At 42.1% G+C, this 18,778-nt stretch overlaps 1 protein-coding gene across 1 annotated transcript in view; it reads right to left on the reverse strand.

Moving 5' to 3' along the window:
* LOC309539058 (ras-related protein Rab-10-like) overlaps positions 1-15,053 on the reverse strand; it is a 41,884-nt gene extending 26,831 nt beyond the window's left edge. Inside the window, exons 1-2 of the mRNA XM_082234862.1 lie at positions 14,461-15,053; positions 1,100-1,160 (exon numbers count right to left, since the gene is read on the reverse strand). Coding sequence (XP_082090988.1) covers positions 1,100-1,160; positions 14,461-14,602 — 203 coding nt within the window. The 5' untranslated portion in view covers positions 14,603-15,053. The remainder of the gene's footprint in view (positions 1-1,099; positions 1,161-14,460) is intronic.
* Positions 15,054-18,778: the final 3,725 nt, after the last annotated feature.

An 18,778-nucleotide genomic window follows, 5' to 3' on the forward strand; every position in this document is an offset into this window, starting at 1 on the left:
GCCCCGCCGCCCCACTTCGGAAAGCTCTTCCGAAGTGGGGCGGGGGGGCGGGGACACCTTCTGAAGGCGGGCAGGGGGCGAAAGTCTTTGTCCCCCCCGCCTGCCTTCCCAGGGGCTTTTAAATCGCCCCGGACAGCGGAGAAGTCCTCCGCTCTCCGGAGCGATTTTAAAATGCCGCCCGCCAGCATTTTAAGATAGCCCCGCAAGACGAAAAAACCGCAAGACGAAGAGAATTGCGGAACGAATTAATTTCGTCTTGCGAGGCACCACTGTACTAGGATCAGATTGGTTGAGGTTTGCCCAGCTATGTGTGACTCAGTTACATTGGCAAAATCATACAGGAAACAAGATGTAACTGGTTTTCTTAGTTATACACAATGTTGCAAACAGGCAGTATTACAAGACAAACCTTTTACACCACTTGCTTTGCTTATAACCACATTAGCACAAACTACTCTGTCTGCCAGTTGCTGCTAGGTGGATTTGTAAAATTGGGATATCAGGAATCTCTCAGAATTCACAAAGGGTGTGCATTCAAAAGCTGCCCAATTTCACAGCCTACACCTCCCTCCCTCTCTCACACACAGAGTGTTAGTAGATTGACAACAGCAAAAACATAGTTTGGTCTTTTATTATATTGGGTTCTATGAGCAGAGTAGTTAGCAAACCTTTACAACATGAATCCAAGCAGCTGTATGGCCATGATCCATTCACACACATTTCTTCCTATAGCAGGGATGGTAAACTTGTTGTGTCTCATATGTTCAAATCCCATCATCCTCAGCCAGCATAGCCAATGAACAGGGAAGATGGGAGTTATAGTAAAACAACGGAAAAGCCCCCAAGTTTTGTTCCCATTGAATGGGTTTGAAAGTAATAAAATATAAACTCTGTTTTTGTTACTGAACCCAAAGAAGACAACTACTTGTACTGAAAAAAATATGAATACACATCTTAGAATACCAAGAGCAGATTACTAATTTTGATATACTAATTATTCTAAAGTTTTGAATTTATCAGTTATTTATTATGTACACCACTTAGAGATTTTTTTCTGAATGAATGATCTGTACATTTTTCTAAATAAATAAAAACTCACCATATCTGTAGTTTCATTGCTGTATCATTTACTGAAATGGTTTTTACCTCGAAATCAATGCCTAAAAGAAACAAGGGGGGAACTATTATTGTATCTATAAATATGAAAGGAGAACAAATCAAAGGAATAATAGAAGTGTCAAAGGGTGTAAAAAAAAAAAATCCATCATCTATATATCAGTTTGGACCTCACCACTCAGTAAAAGGGAAATCCCCATAGCTGTGCTTCCTTATTAGTTTAGAAAGAACTCTTCCCTTTCCCTATATGGAAGAGACTTTGCAACCATTTGAAGCAAACTGCTGCAGAATTTAAAAGATTGTTCTGTATTCTTTCTTTTTTTAAGTATTATTTAGTTCAAGCCTAAGGGTTGATCAAATCTCACTAAAGCTTCAGTGTAAAAGAAGTGTAAAAAACCTAATTTATTGGATTTATTTCGTAAAATGAAAATCTAGAAGGATCATTACTTTAGCCAAATTCACTTATATGCCCACATCTATAAACAACATTTAAGAGAGGGAAATTTCTCTTTTCACATAGAGCTTGCAATACAATTTTATGTCTGTATACCTTCTGTACAATAACTGGAAAGGCACTAGAAAGGGGCATGATATGTAGTTGAGCACTGGAAGGTCACTTTCAAAACACTGAGCTGGAAATGCTTAAAAATAATAACTCAGCTGGGGATTTCCAGTCCTACATGAAAACATTTTATATTTGACATAAATTTTAATAATAAATTGACATGAGCATTTTATTTATAAAAAGAGAACTAGAGAGTGCTGAATCAGATGAAAATTTAATCTAAATTAAAATAAGGCATATTGACTTCTTAAATCAACTTTACATTTATTGACCTAAAAGGTCAATGAATGTTAGTGAAAAACAGAAGTCAATAATTATTGCATGCATGAGTTATTCATAGCTTTATATAAAATTTCAAACAAATTTCACAAATGGACATGGCTGTGGGGAGGGGGATGAGAAATGCAGGGCCAAAGCCCACCGCATTGCTGATAAAATTAAGCCATAGTATTATATGACTATAACAAAAGTAGGCTTGATTACTAGCCAGACAAATGCTATTTGATCATATTGTTTTTGCCTGCATTTTCATCCTAGCTTCTTCAAAGTATCACAAGCATGGGACACAACAATCCAAACCCAATTCTAATAAATCTTTTCAGGATTTTATAATCATTCATTGTACAGTGGTGCCTCGCAAGACAAAAAGAATCCGTTCTGTGATTCTCTTCGTCTAGCGGTTTTTTCGTCTTGCGAAGCAAGCCCATTAACGGATTAGCGGATTAGCGTTATTAGCGGCTTATCGGCTTATCGGATCAGCTGATAAGCGGCTTAGCAAAGGGGGGGGGGGGAGAAAAAACCCCCGCAGGAACTCGCAAGACATTTTCGTCTTGCGAAGCAAGCCCATAGGAGATTCGTTTTGCGAAGCACCTCCAAAACGGAAAACTCTTTCGTCTAGCGAGTTTTCCGTCTTGCGAGGCATTCGTCTTGCGGGGCACCACTGTATCATGAACACACTGTTGATGCAATTGGTTCTCAGCTAAAGTGGGTACTGAGCACACTAAAGGTTTCTGTGGAAGTCAGAATTTTCAGGTTGTGCTATCTGTTCGGTATAAGTGGGCTACAACAAATCTGTATTACAGATTGAAGAAAGGGAGGAAAAAACAACTTTCTTGAGTAACACTGGAACTTCCTCAAATAAGACAGACAGAGGTCAAAAGCTGAAGAAGAGAATGCAGAAGTCTCTTGCTTGATCCCACTGGTTGATATGTTCTGGTAGCACAAAAGAAATGAAGTGCTGGAGGGTGTCAGAACATCTCTGTCTGCAGAGAGCTTACAAATCTTAGGTGACAGACCACTGAATGGACTTGGCTGCAGGTTGTCGGGCTCCATGAACGAGGTGGATGGGTAAGCTGGCTGTCAATCTACTTGAGCCAGAATCAGGTGACTGTTCCAAAGCAGCCAGAAGTCAAGGTGCCAAGCAGGAGCTGAGAGGGCCAAAGGCAAGCGAATATAGTTGAGGCAGGGATCAAATCCAATGGAACAATTGTGGAAAGAGAGCAGAAACCAAGGCAATGTCCTCAGTGAGACGCACTGAGGAGCAAGCCTTGAGGCAAGGGTTTCCTTGATCCAAGTGGGCACTGATTTGCCCTTGAAATCAGCTGAGCACTCAGTCACCTGGTACTGAAGCCCAGATGGCACTCTCAATGTGCTGAGATCCACCAACCAGGCTTTCAGTAGAAACAGAGTTCTGGTGATGCATGAAGTCCTGGACTCTGGGAGCCCTAATTGGAGAGGCACACATCCTCCTCTTTGTGTTTTACACAAAGACTAGGCAGCTGAGGGCTAACGGACACTGAAGAAGACCTTGGGATTTTAACTCTAAAACCAGTAAGCAACATGCACATAGCAATACAGTGGTACCTCGGGTTAAGGACTTAATTCGTTCTGGAGGTCCATTCTTATCCTGAAACTATTCGTAACCTGAGGTACCACTTTAGCTAAAGGAGCCTCCCACTCTCGCCGCACCTCCACCGTGTGATTTATGTTCTCATCCTGAAGCAAAGTTCTTAACCCGAGGTACTATTTCTGGGTTAGCAGTCTGTAACCTGAAGCGTCCGTAACCTGAAGCGTCTGTAACCCAAGGTACCACTGTACAATGTGTAGTTTTGCAATTTCTCAGTGGTGAGCTATTGGCTACCCTGATAGGTACCGATTGTTTATCAAACCCATGTCAGTCTTAAGAAAGGACTCATTTGGATACAAAAAAGAAAGAGAAAAGGTGAAATCATCTGACAACTGTAGAAAAACAAAACCAGTTAAACATTTTGCAGCCATGCAAATGAAAGAATACTCCCTTTAGTCCTTAATTAAGACATATGAAGCAGAAAACAAGTTGAAGTAAAGCTACTTTGAATCCTATGATGAAGTGAAATGAACGATATTTATTTGAACATTTTTATATTTTAGCAAGAGGTAAAAAAAAAAAGAGTCTTACTTTTACTTTGACAGTCAAGTCATAAGGAGTTTTCTTTAGGATCTGTTCCTACCACTTTAAAAGTTAAGTTTTGCTTCCGAAGCACTCTGAGATCGCTGTGAGTAACTTGTACACAAAATCTGAAAGCACTACAATGAAATCCACTGCAAGGAAATATGTCATGGAACTATTTCAAAACTTATTTGGTTAGGCATCTCCATGTTCACTTGGACATGCAAATCTTTTCCCCCCCATAAACTTTTCCCCTGGTGTTCAATGAGGTGCCATTGTTTAAACAAAAACAGTTATTCTTTATAGTCTGCTATTCTCAATGTGATGAGTCTGCCTTATGATCCGTATAAGTTTAATTAGAAAACTATAGCTGCTTATAATTCACAAAAACTGCATAATTGAAGAGGAAGAAGGGCAACCATCCCTGAGAGTTTAAGTGCTGAATAAAGTGCTTTCAATGAAAATTTACTGTGAATGCATTTTTTTTATTTTTTAAGAAAAGCAAATCTTGAACAACTAAATGCTACTATCCACAGTTGCAACCCTCCCAATATCGCCAGCAAACTACCAACTTGCAACTATAATTCTGGGGTTGTGAGCAGGACCTGCAATGTCCAAACTATGAGGGGGGAAAGCACTGTAAGTACTGAGAAATGACATTTTACCATATTGTATCTTCATCACTCTGTAGTCCTTTGCACCAGGGCAAAAGAGAGGGGGTTCTTATTTCACCCAGATCAACGACTTCCCAACTACACACTGTGGGTGGGAGGGGGACATGGGAATAGGAACTGGGAGTGGAAAGAACTGGAAATATGTGCTCTTTAGAGAACTGATCTGCCTTCTTCCAAAGATACACCTTTTGAGTTGGAGCTGAGCTCTTGTTATGAATATTGGTTGTATTCACAAAGGTTGCGCAATTGCAACATGCCCCATTTGTCTGCAAGATACTGTAAGATTTATGCCTAGAGGAAATCAGAGTTTACCAACCAGGGCCACAGACTTCCTCTTTAGTCTTGAAATTCTCCTAGTATAGATATATTTTGACTCTCGCCTGTTCATCTGGGGGAGGTAGCAATTGCATTCGGCAACTGGCAGTGGCAACTGGCAGCCACTATAGCTATACCCAGTATTTCCCAGCAAGCAAAATGTAATAGCCAGCTAAGGCTACAAGAAGTTGTGGCCATTACTTTTATCCATATGGAGATAGGGAATTAAATGCACTAGCCATAGACTCAACAATGCTTCCTCAATAAAGGAATCACAGCTTGGGTTCCAGCCATTTTCAAAAAAACGCTGTTACTCTCCCCTTCCTGGTAGAAAGGGTGTGTGTGTGAAAAGTCAGCAAGTGCATTATACTTTTAAAATCACAGATAGCATCACATGGGACGACCCTGCACTAACACTGATCCTGACACCATGCTGATGTGAGCACAGCAATCACATCAGCAAGTGTTCCAGTCTATAGTGTAGATTCTGCAGTTTGGTTGTGCATTGCTATGTAACTGACATACAACAGATGTACGTGATGCAGATTGCTTTTACATTGGCTACACGGCAATGCACAAGCAATCTGCAGATTTTCACCCGCGCACACCCAGTCTTAGCTGTGCCTTAGCTGGAAAACAATTTGCAAAAGAGGATTTTAAAGCTAGTCACATAATAGGGCTTTTAAACATCAAGCCTAGCTGAAAAGCCTTGCTCAGTCCAAGGCATGCACAAAGCTGCTGTATCTAAAACCTTAAAGAATTAGCTTTGGATGATATTGCCAATATGATTACTTTAGAGTACGAAATATTCTGATTTTTATCTACTATAACATTGAAATGCTTTCTTGGTTATAACCGTTCCAGTCCTGTTTAATGAAAATGCTGCTTGTTTGTGCCCCTTCATTTCAAAGCCAAATGAACTCATTTTATTATATTTATTATACAGTTTCTTAGAAACAATCTCTTGGCCATGCTCCAGCAAAACCAGGAAAAAGGGTAGGACTGGGCAAATGAGAAGAATGGAGCCATGCAAAGCAGAGGGGTGGAATCGACCCAGTAGTCTAGGATAGCCTTCCCCTGGCACAACTGTGCTGGCTGGGGCTGATGGGAGCTGTATTCCGAAATATCTAGAGGGCACCAGGTTGGGGAAGGCTCCTGTAGGATTACTTCCACCTCTTGCTCAGTTCCAGGTCTATCCTTCCCCTGGCTTGTTATTCTAGTAGCCATGCTGACAGAAGGTGATAGTCTCCACCACTCAGAATGACCTAGGTGGGACTGAGCCTCCATTCCCTGGTTGGACTGCATGGGTGGATATATTTTTCTTTCTCTGTAAGAATCCAGCAGAGCAGCTTCCACCACAGCATGTCAAGAGCAGCAGGGCATCTATGGTGCTTCACAAGTAAAAGCAGCCTGAGCAGAGAAAGAAAGAAGAATCAACAGGTGCTCAGCTATCACGGACCTTTAGGACTGGCACTGCCTCCCTTTGGGGGTGGCACTGCCCTTGCAGTGGTCCTGTGATTTACAGATGCTCCTCCACTTACCCATCCAAATTGGCATTTCACTAGTATTAATGTGGAGCTAAACTATGTTATTGGTACTCATCTTGGTAATGTGAAATTTGCTATAGATAAACATGACAGATATTTGGTTTTACAAGAATTTCTTCAGTAGTATCTTCTGACTTTTTTTGCTGTAGATTTAAAACAAATATAAGAAACCTCTGGCCTTCAGGATGTTGTTGGACTACAACTCCCATCATCCATAATCATTGGCCATGCTGGCTGATGGGAGTTGTAGTCCAACACCCAGAGGGCCACAGGTTCTCCACTCCTGATTTAAAAGGTACTTTTCATCATCCTGCTTCATTTGCTGCTTTCCCTTTTTATATTGTTTACTTGTGTGACTAGTGTAACATGTGAACCAAAATCCATGGATTTCAGCCACAGAAACATTAATGCTCTCTGAAACTTCAGATTTTCCCCATGAGATGACTAGAGTTGCTGTGGCCCAAACTATATTTTGCTCATATAAAGAAATGCAAAGTAATGTGTCACAGCAGGAGGGAGAAACTCCCTGGATTCTTCAGCTTGACTCATCTCTGCCTCTTGGCCCCCCTTCTCTCTTGCTTTAGCTTTTGACTCCAATTCTGTACTTTTCTGTGCCGTAGAGTCTCCCTGCTCACTAAACCCTGTTACCTCTTCAGCTTCCGACATATCCTCCTCCCAGTCTGCTCCCTCTTCTCCCTCTGTGTCACCCCACGACCAACCCCTGGGCTCTGAGCCTTCTTCTCTTGGGGGTTCCCCAGCTGGTCTCTCCCACCATTCGTGTCTAGCTAGCCCATGACATATCAAGTCTTCTTGAAAATATCTCATGACCAGATATAATTTAGTTTTGTTCCTAAAGATGGAATTCTCATTTAATCACCTTTTAGGACACCCTAGCATCATTTTGCTGCAGGAGTGTGGTTTTATAGTTCTAGAAATCATGTTCTGCACTTCAAACTGAAAATTGGGTTGAAGACCTTTTAGACCTGTACATTAAAGAATGAATCATGTATTACAGGAAGGATAAATTTGAGAAATGTAATGCAATCTGGCAACCTTTTCTAGAATTGTTCTCTAATTGATTGTTCATCTTCTGCTGAAGTCTCACAGTACTCAACATATATTCCCTCTCTTTCCCCCAATTTATTATTTTCCCATTACATTAAAACCGTCTTTCTCAAAACCAACAGTTTCTGAGGAACATTGATTGGGCAAAGATATCAGGAAGGCCCATAAATCAGGAGATTAAAAAAACAACAACCCTGCCACCTTCAATTGCAGTATCTTCAATTGCAACATTGATGTTTCTGTTACTCTCCTATTAATAATCCTAAAATTAACAGAATGTTGATATGGTGTGGTAAATCAGGATCTGTGCACATGGAGGGAGAACTAGATACTGCTTCTTGGTATCTATAAGGAACCCCTAATATCTAATCTGGTCCCCTAGGAAAATGGCACAAACGGAATGTGAATTCAAATAAGAAGATATACAAATCAACCCAGCTGGTCAATTTACATCATGATTCTACATGCCAGATTGCACTGTGCTCATAGCGAAAGGATTGTTTAAACAGCAAAGTTTGCATACAAACCGCCATTTTGTCTACTGCTGCAAACCTTCCTAATATGGGTCAACCAATGGCATGTAAAATTTGTGATCTGTACTTAAGACAAATGCTTCAGATGACAGCTCGGCTGATGGAGGATGAGGCTCTTAATCTCAGGGTCGTGTGTTTGAGCCCCACATTGGGCAAAATATTCCAGCATTGCCGGGTGTTGGACTAAATGACCCTTGCGGTCCCTTCCAACTCTACAATTCTATGATCCAATCATCTGGATAGTGGTGAAAAACCACCCGGCTGAAAAACACAGACACAAAGTTGCCTGTGCGAAACAACCAGTCATTTTCTCTGACTCAGCCGAGTTGTAGTTCCTCCCATTCTGAACCCAACACGTATTCCTGCATGAGGAGACTATCTCAGTCCACGCAGCAAAAAACCCATTTCATTCTCCATTATGAATTAGAACACCATTTCCTTCTGCGTTTCTTCACTGTGGTTACACAGAGTTGTTTAATAGCATTACAGTGGCACAGTCTGGTTTCAATACATGTCCTGTTCTTTCTCCCATCACAAAACTGACTGCCAATTCTTTCTGATTACCCTTTTTCACAGAGGATGGGCCTATTCGTTCTTCCCTTGCTCCCAGAGGAAGAGGACACTTTCCTTCTCAGAATCAATGGTCTGATGGCAGCTGCTTTAAACTGTAAACTTCCAGATGGGGTTGACTATAAAGAGCAGAGCTTCGTTAGCATATTTACACTAGATTGACGGAATCTAGCCTTAACTCATCTACCTCTCATAAAGATTCTGACATTTTTATTCAGTTTGAGAAATCAAATGGAAGTCAGTGGGACTCCAGGATGCCCAAAGTACTACTCAGTATACAAGAGGATTTTTCGGTATAATTTTAATGTAAGTACCCGGTACCTGTTGCATTTACATATTCATATGCCACTTTAAAAAAAGAGGGGAATGAGAGTGATTCCCAATATGAAAAACACATTTACTTTTTTTAAAAGTCATGACCACAACCCAGGACAGAATCAGTTGAACTTAATTTAGTTAATTCAATAATCTTAAGTATTGATTCTAAGTAGCCCTTAGCTAAAACCTGCAGGGGGTTGGACTAGATGACCCTTGTGGATCTCTTCCAACTCTACAATACTACACTTATCTGAGTCTATTAAAATATACATTATGGCTGTAACAGTAAATACTTAGCCATGCTCAGTTGTAACCATGCTTAAAAGCATTTGTTCACATACATCCATTGTTACTCTTTGTTTTCCCTTTCTCAGTTGTTGCTATCAAAATTTAGACAGTAAGGTCCTTGGGGGAAGGGACTTTGCTTATGGAAATATGCAAAATGCCATTACACTGATGGCAGTGAATTATTATTAATAAACAAGATGTATAAACAGTATATTAAGAAGAGCACACCAGAAGGAAGGGAAACACTCCTTGTGATTTGAAGGCCCCAGACTGCTGAGAGAAAACAAAACATGAACAGCAAGGGCAGCAATGGACATTGGCATGAGGAACGTGTTTTCCCAGCACACTGTGTATTACAAGTTGTTGCCCACAACCTTTCTAAAAGGAACATAAATAAATCTTTCTACCATTAAAAGTAGAACAACAGGATGCAACATGCAATGGGTAATATTGCTTCCCTCCTTTCAGAGAGATTTCTTCACCAACCCAACGGGATTGGCTGTCTGAGGTCATCCTCACAGAAAGGCCTAAGGAAAGATGATAAGCCCTGGGAATCTTACACTGTAACCAGTCCTTTTAAAAATAATTCAAGTAGCTGAACACACACACGCACTTTTTTTTTGTATGTGCCAGTCACAACAATAATTTCCCAAATTAATCACAGACACACAATGGAAGCATTTCAGTCCTTGGTTTAATCTGATCTTGATTCTCCTGGGCAACGAAATGTCCACAGACATCAAAGCTAGACATGAGAGTTGAAAGGATTAATTGCTCAGATGTCTATAGAATTAAGTCCTCTTCGGGCACTATAGTTGTAAGAAGCAATACAGTACAGCTGGGGCTGCACAGGAGATCAGCACTGTCAATGTGTAAGGAGCTTCCACTGAAAACACAAAGGTTCCCTCTGCAGATGTTCACTAATCATGCAAGAAGCCAGGAAAAACATAGACTCTTATGCAGAGTCAAACCATTGGTTCATTTAGCTTAGTATTTTTTTCTACAGGTATGGCATCTTCCAGATGTTGTTGGTCTTCCATCAGCCCCAGCCAGCTTGACTAACGCTCAAGACTGATGGGAGCGGCAGCCCAGCAGCATTTCAAGGGCACCCTGTTGACTACCCTTGGTCTACCTATGCTGACTGGCAGAGGGTCTCCAGGATTTCAGACAGGAGTCTTTCCTAGCTCTACCTAGATATGCCAGGAATTGAACCAGAGACCTTCTGCTTCAAATGGAGATGTTCTACCAACCAGCTGCACTTCTTATGGGATGAACATTAAGGCTAAGCGTTGCAACCTCAGTATATCTTAGAGAAATAAAACCTGAGGTTAGCTAGTTTTCTTTGTGGATTTTAAAATAATTCATTCAGTACCTTTGATCCCCACAGGTTACAGAGCACCCATGATCAGTGGCTCCTTCCACCTATTCATGTAGAGAATGATAATAACCTCAGGCTATCCACAGGGTGGCCAAACTATACACAGAAGAAACAATGTAGGTGGAAATATCCCTGCACCACGACACACCATTATTTGCAAGTACACCTTTCCACAATTCTGCTTTTGGACTAACATGCCAATAAGCAAACACAAAAAGTCCTCATGCAGTAGTGCATGCAGTAGCCAAATGTTATTTATGTAAAGTACACACCATCACTATTTCACAACACTTGAATTAGTGATAGCGTGTACTTTACATAAATAACATTTGACATGACCATAGGGCATCACTGCATGAGGACTTTTTGTGCTTGCTTGTTGGCATTTTAGTCCAAAGGCAATTTCACATTTACTATACACCTGAATGGAACGTGGGTGGCGCTGTGGGTTAAACCACAGAGCCTAGGGCTTGCCGATAAGAAGGTCGGCGGTTCGAATCCCCACAATGGGGTGAGCTCCCGTTGCTCGGTCCCTGCTCCTGCCAACCTAGCAGTTCGAAAGCACAAAGTGCAAGTAGATAAACAGGTACTGCTCCAGCGGGAAGGTAAACGACGTTTCCATGTGCTGCTCTGGTTCACCAGAAGCAGCTTAGTCATGCTGCCCACATGACCCGGAAGCTCTATGCCGGCTCCCTCGGCCAATAAAGCGAGATGAGTGCTGCAACCCCAGAGTCGTCTGCGACTGGACCTTATGGTCAGGGGTCCCTTTACCTTATACACTTGAATATTCAGGGAGCTTGCAACCACATGTTCATGTGGAATACATGTATATAGCAGATTCCAGTGTGACAGTGTACACCTTGTGTATTTATATTGTACACTTTTAATCCATGAAGTGTGTCCTCTGTTGCTATACAATACATAATGTGGATTATTAGTGCACAAAAGTAGTGGAATGTAATACTAAACTACTTACATTCTAACTTCCCACAATGTTTAAAACACACACACACACACACACACACACACACACAGGCACACTTCCACTGAGTCTAGTTTCCAGGTGCAATCTGCAAAGTAGTTACACTTCTCTAAATGGCCCTGACTATTAAAACTGAAACAGGAAACACAGGAAAGCAAACTTAAATAGGGGAAATACTTGATTGCTTCACAGTATGATTCTGCATGCATTTACTTGGAAGTAACTGCCAGTGTGTTGAATGAAGCCTGTTACACATGCTTACAGTAGCTATGTGTATGGGGGTTGTGCTCATGGGAATAGCCAGGATCTTTGTTAGGGGGGCAGGCTTTTGTTGGGGGGTGGCAGAACTTCAGTTAGTGATGTGTTTTTCTTGATGGGGGAGGGGCAGCTCCCCCCCCGGCTACACTCATGGTTGTGTCAAGGGCTTCACTGAAAAGGTGGGTGTTGAGGAGGGTCTGTGGGTGCCAGACCCAAACTTGAGAAGCCACTGTAAATGCTAACAGCCCTGATGCTATTCCATCTGAACTGATCAAAGCCAAGCCAGAGTGGTGGGCTCCGATACTAGCAGAACTATTCACTATGATAGATAGATCTGGTACCATACCTAACTCATGGCAGCAATCTATAATTATCCCAATCTTTAAAAAGGGTGGCAAAAAGCTGCCATCCAATTATCGGCCAATAAGTCTACTGTCAAACATCTGGAAATTGTATGCTAAACATCTGTTAAATAAACTAACTACTTGGCTTGATGGGAATAACATCATAGGTCCAGAGCAGGCAGGGTTCAGGCCAGGGAAATCTACGGTACTTTACGCAACTGTTTGGTGTTATCTCATTTAGCCACCAAGTACACACGGCTTCATAAAGAATGTCTTTATGTGGCCTTCCTTGATATCAAGGCTGCTTTTGACACTGTCGACAGGGGGCTGGTATGGTCCAAATTGGAGACGATGGGCCTAGAACCTAGATTACTTTACTTGATCAAAAAGCTTCACATAAAGAACACCTGTCGCATAAGAACAACACCAGGGAATGTAATGACAGAGCCTGTCATTATAAACAGAGGAGTAAAGCAGGGCTGTGTACTCTCCCCCTCTCTTTTTAACCTTTTTCTTAACAACCTTGCTTCTTTACTAAAACAGGTGGATACCCACAGCCCAAAACTCAATGCATCAAGCATTCCTATCCTTCTATACGCAGATGATGTGATTTTGCTTTCACGGACAAGAATTGGCCTAAAATGTTTGTTAAATTCCTGTATTGACTATCTGTCCAGAATGAAATTGTGCATGAACTTTAATAAAAGCAAAATAATGTTTTTTGGGAATTCACGCAAATGTTATAGCTGGGTACTTGGTGGAAAACCCATCCAGCAGGTATTCGAATTCAACTACCTGGGAATCACATTCCATCATAGGTTTCTATGGTCCTTGCACTGTGCAATAGCGGTGAATGCCAGTAAGATGTCTACGCAGGCCATAATGCGTTTCTTTATAACAAGAGGTAATTCGCATATCCCCTCTGCCCTCAAGGTCTTCAACGCCAAAATTATAGCTCAATTGCTCTACGGAATTCCAGTCTGGCTGCCAGGGTTTACCCAGCTAGTAGAACAAGTGCAGGCAGCTTTCCTTTTTAAGATTTTTGCTGTCCCACGTTGTGTACCCTATGCAGCCTTGTGTCTAGAGGGAGGTCAACACAAGGTAGAGACCGTAGCCTGGGCAAGATTTCTTACATGCTGGTTAAACATCTGCCTCACAACAGATAAAGATCCTCTCCTTAGTGAAGTTTTGCTAGATCCCTTTCTTTCCCCAGGGCTACAACGGTTTAACATAAAGGTACAGCAACTTGGGCTGTCAGTCGGATTTTTGCGATCGTTGTCCCCACCATCTGCCAAGGCTATAATAAAAACCAGGTTGTGGGACACTGAACGCCAGGAACTGAGACTCCGCTAACCCAGAAATAGTACCTCGGGTTAAGTACTTAATTCATTCCAGAGGTCCGTTCTTAACCTGAAACTGTTCTTAACCTGAAGCACCACTTAAGGTAATGGGGCCTCCCGCCGCCGGAGCATGATTTCTGTTCTCATCCTGAAGCAAAGTTCTTAACCCGAGGTACTATTTCTGGGTTAGCGGAGTCTGTAACCTGAAGCGTATGTAACTTGAAGCGTATGTAACCCGAGGTACCACTGTATTTGGTTTTTTGTCGTCGAAACACATTGCAGACGTCTGATCTCCCTGAAGACCTAGAGATGTAATGTTAGACTGCTTTGCCTCTTTCATTTGACAAATGTTTTGTGTCACTGGGAAGGCGGTAATTCTGTACTGATTTGCTATGGATGTCTATATGTGATGCCAATAAAAGGTTTGAGAATTGAATTAATAGCTGCGAAGTTTTACCAGGCAGTGTTTTCAAGCTTCACAGAGATCTTCAGGCAGACTTGGACGTTTCTGGCAGAACTCTGTGTGAGTTGGAAGACTGCACGCTACATTATAGATGAAACCACAACGCGCCGACTGTGTGCGTGCGCGCGCCTTATTATAAAAGGGAATAAACTGCTTTTCGAACCCACAGGCAGCGGGTGGGGAGCAGCCAGAACGGGTACGTGGAGCAGATAAGAAAGGAAAGCGGAGGAGGCGGGCAAGTGAATGGCAGCTGCAGGCGGAAGAGCGATTACTCACCGACGGTGGTGATATAGGAAGGGGGCGGAGACGGCTTGGTTGGGCAGGGCTCGGTGTATCGCCTCAGGATCGAGCTTTTCCCCACGTAGGAGTCCCCGGCCATTACTATCTTGGCCTGCAGTACTTTCTCCGGCTGAGCCATGGCCCACGAAGCAGAGAGCAGAGCGGCTGCAGCTGCTCCCGGCGCAGGACTGAACCGAAAGTTGCCCGTCGGGCGTCGCTCCTTCCACCTCCAGACACGCGGCCAAAGGAGGGCCCGCCCTTCCTCCGCCGCCTTCCTCTCCGAAGCGTCGCCAAGCCTCGGCTTACGCGAGAGATTGGAGCTGGATTTCCCCCCAACGACAGCGGGCCGACTTCTGTTTTGCTGCTTAACTATATGCCCCCAGAGCAGGGCTCCCTGTGCCTTTGAAGAGTGGTGTCTCAGGCAGAAATTCAACTGGTCAAGCTGTCCCCCCCCTCTCTCCCTCTCCCTCTCCTTCTCCCTCCCTCCGGGCTGCCTAACACGCAGCTGCTATAAGCACAGAGGGAGAATTGACATGACGGCGGATGTGACAACCCGTTCTCGACTAGTTGGGGGTGATGGTGGTTGTAGACTAGTCCATCCACAAGTCCTTGCGCCACAGCCCAGTCCAATACTGAAGTGGCCTTATATGTTACCACTGCTCAGTGGAAAAACCCTGAAGTCCTGCTTTCCTAAGATCATAGAATCATGAGAGTTGGAAGGGACCCTGCAGATCCCTGCAGTCCAACCTACAATGCAGGAATAAGCAGCTGCTGTCCCATACGGGGATCAAACCTGTAACCTTGGTGTTATCAACACCACACACTAACCAACTGAGCTCCCCAAGCTCCGCTGGTTATTATCTGTCTTATTAGATCATATCTAAAAGATAACGTAACAGGGGAAATGCTGGAATTGGAAGCCACGATTAGTGTGGAAATTGATTAAATCATAGGTACTCCTAGAGAATTTTTTAATTTTTCAGTTCATTGTTCCTTTCATAAGGTGGATGATGGCTAGGACTTGGAAAAGTTGAAATGAATCACCCTAATGGTTTTGAAGTTAATGTCTAATTCTGTGAGTTGTTTTACTGGCAATAAAACATAACGCAACATGTTCACTTGATAAAAGTTATGTGTCCTTATTTGGGGTTTGACAATTAATGGTAGGCAACTGAATGGCTACAGCTTCAGGTTTTTGGTTTTTTTAAATTAATGTATTGAAAACTAAAGTAGTTTAATTTCCACTCTCATTCCTAAAAAGGTTATTGGCTTTAGTTGTCCTCCTTTCACTGAGTTCTAAACTGAGTTCTGTTGTCAGTTTGGGAATCCTGTATCCTTTGTAGTGGCATAGGGGATACAGCATTCTAAACGTACATCTCCTAATTTATGAAATATTATGCACTGTGAGAGTCTCTTTCTTTCCCACCCCTCAAAAATACTCTACTTGATTTTGTACCCTTCCCTCCTGAATCTCCAGTCATTTTCGTTTTCTCTTAAACTTCTGCCTGAAAAAACCTATTTAAGCTATTTCCAGTTTTTTTATTGTTCTGATCAATGATGTCAACTACCTGTTGACTAAATATGCTGCAATAGCGAGCAAAGATTTTTAGGCATTGCATTCTTGTATAGATGTGTGTGTGTGTGTAGATAAAGAGATCGAAAAAAGAAATAGTTCCTACAAAACTATTACTGTTTCTAGCATATGTATGCTTTGCAGAAAAGTGGAGGTAGGGACAGGGGGGAAATTAATAAAAAGAAAAAAAGTCTCCACTGCTTTAGATATGGACAGAATATAACTCAAAAGCATACTGACTCGTGCAGGGGTGGCATTCAAAGGAAACTGAACATTTTGATTTGACCCTCTTTTCTTGGAATCTGTCTTCAGAATGGAGGATTAGTAGCAAGTTATTTGACAGTTGCATTCTACAATTCTGTGATTCTATGAAACTGCATAGGAAGGCCCCACCTTCACATATGTAAGATAGGAAATATTGGACGGAAGGAAGGGTCAATAGCCTCCTTCATACATTAATAATTTGAAGGGGGCTCCAGGCAGTGGTCAAACTGCAAATTTGCCCAGTTCCACGGACAACATCCTTGCCTTGCATATGGATGCCTGCAGTGAAGAAGCCGACACACTCGCACAGACTTCTGAGGTAGCTGGAAGCCTGTGTGATTAGGTTTCCAGCACTTGTGGAAGCCTACATGTATAGAGTTCTATGTGTGTAAGTTTGCCTATTGCAGACCCACCACCCATTTAACTATGTGGAGCCCCTTCATATGAGCTATGTGTGAAGGGGATCATATATTTTTAACCTCTCCAATTTTTCCAGCGGATTCCATTTTGTGGCTTGTGCATGCACAGTGGGATGTAAAAGTAGCTACTTGGCTGCTTCCAATGTTCTTCTGCATTCTTTTAAAAATGCAAGTACTGTACAAAAATGTGACAATGGAAATATTTCTCATTCTTTTGGAAAATCAAATGACTTATCTAAAGGGCCAATATATTGATTTAGTGGCTGATTGTAGTCTATCCAACTGAAATGTTCTTGAAGTTGGTCCTCGCCATAAAAATTTCAGACAGAACTGCAGGCATTGGCTTTGCCCATCTCTCCTAATCTTTTATGCACCTACCGTTTCCAGAATCACCTCTATGAAGAAGAATATTCCTAGCTTGTAATGCATGCTTACCTAATGGAATCATGCTTCCAAGAACCCACAAATCTTAAATGAATTCTAAAGTGTGTGCCCTTGTGAATAGCAATATACACCTAAAATATTTGTGAGCAATAAGATCATGTTCTGAATGGTTAATTTTCCTACTAGGGATGTTAGATCCAATCTGCCTGTTATGAATTACCATACATAAGAAAAAGAAATCTGTAATTCTACTCCTCCGTGTCTTTATTTTGGAGTCTGAAGGGATGCCTGAGAACTGCTTGGATTTCAAAGTGGCTTCTTGCCATATTAAGGACTTGATTTTAAAATATTTTCCAATAAATCACCAGGAAAGATTATGGCCTAAGTGAGGGAGCTCTGCAGGATATTCATAATGATTTCATCCCTCCCAAAATTATTAGCAGATACTGTGCTGGAGTGGTAAATACCAGGGTTTGCAAAAGGTAGAAAGCAACAAATGCCCTTGCAAACCTGGAGAAATCTGCTTTGGAGTAGTGGTGGAGAATAGTAAGAACTATAGTTGTTATAATGCAGTTAATGGGTGACAGTATGCTAATAAGTCAGATTAACTAAGCAGGTGATTCATGCAGTAATCCTTCTTGAAAGAAAGTGCCCATTTTGAGATGCTAAATGAGAACATAAATGCAGTCAGGCATAGAATCCTTGAAAGATAGAAAGTGTGCAGACTTGCTTCTTTATGTAATGGGTGAAATTAATTTTTTTGGGGTGAAAGGGGCTCATTTTTCATATCCTGCAATCATTTTAAAGGAGTAAGGGTCGAAATCCTAAGAGATACAAGTATATTTCTGGCAAATGTAAATGAATGTAGAGACATAACATAGCAGAATTATATTACTAAAATTGCTGTGTTGGTCACCTGAGACAGGCCCACATGGACAAGGATGTATGGACAGTGAGAGCAAATTCACAAGGTCAGCACACTAATGTGTCACGACACACGGTTTGGAAAGCTCTGCACTACGCCAACTTAAATGTTTGTTCTGCCAGTGCAAGGGGATCTGCTCAACCTATCCCTGTGCACCCTATGTAACTTGGGGTTAGCATTATACCCTCCAGAGAGTGTTCTTTAATTGCAATTAGAGCGGAGTTGAAAAAATCCCCCTGACTTCTGAGTCCCATGTTCAGGATGCAAACCTGGACTCCCTCTCTTGTCAATAGTTTGAAGGGGGCCCTATGAAGCTGTGCAAAGCTCTCCCACTCTGCTGGGGAATGAAGTACAGTGGTACCTTGGTGAAATATACTCGGAGCCGAGAGTGGATTTCATGCTCTTTATTCAGCTCATAGTGGTGAGGAGGAATGGAAGTTCCCCCACAATATCTGCTTTATATACATTATTTACACACTGGGCTGCACGTGATTGGCTAATTCCGGGATTCTCCTGTAGGCCAATCAGGTTGTGGATTCACTTCCACCTGGAGCTGGATTGGGTGGCTCCTGCGGACCAATCATACTGCTGCGTTGTTCTAGGACCAATCAGACTGCTGCATTCTGAATCCCATTGTTCTAGGACCAATCAGACTGCTGCATTTTGTATCCTGTTTTTCTAGGACCAATCAGACGGCTGCATTTTGGATCCTATTCAACTCAGTACATAACACTTGGTTTAAGAACAGCC

The sequence above is a fragment of the Podarcis vaucheri genome (assembly GCF_965113315.1).
Source record: "Podarcis vaucheri genome assembly, chromosome: 8".
NCBI lineage: Eukaryota > Metazoa > Chordata > Lepidosauria > Squamata > Lacertidae > Podarcis > Podarcis vaucheri.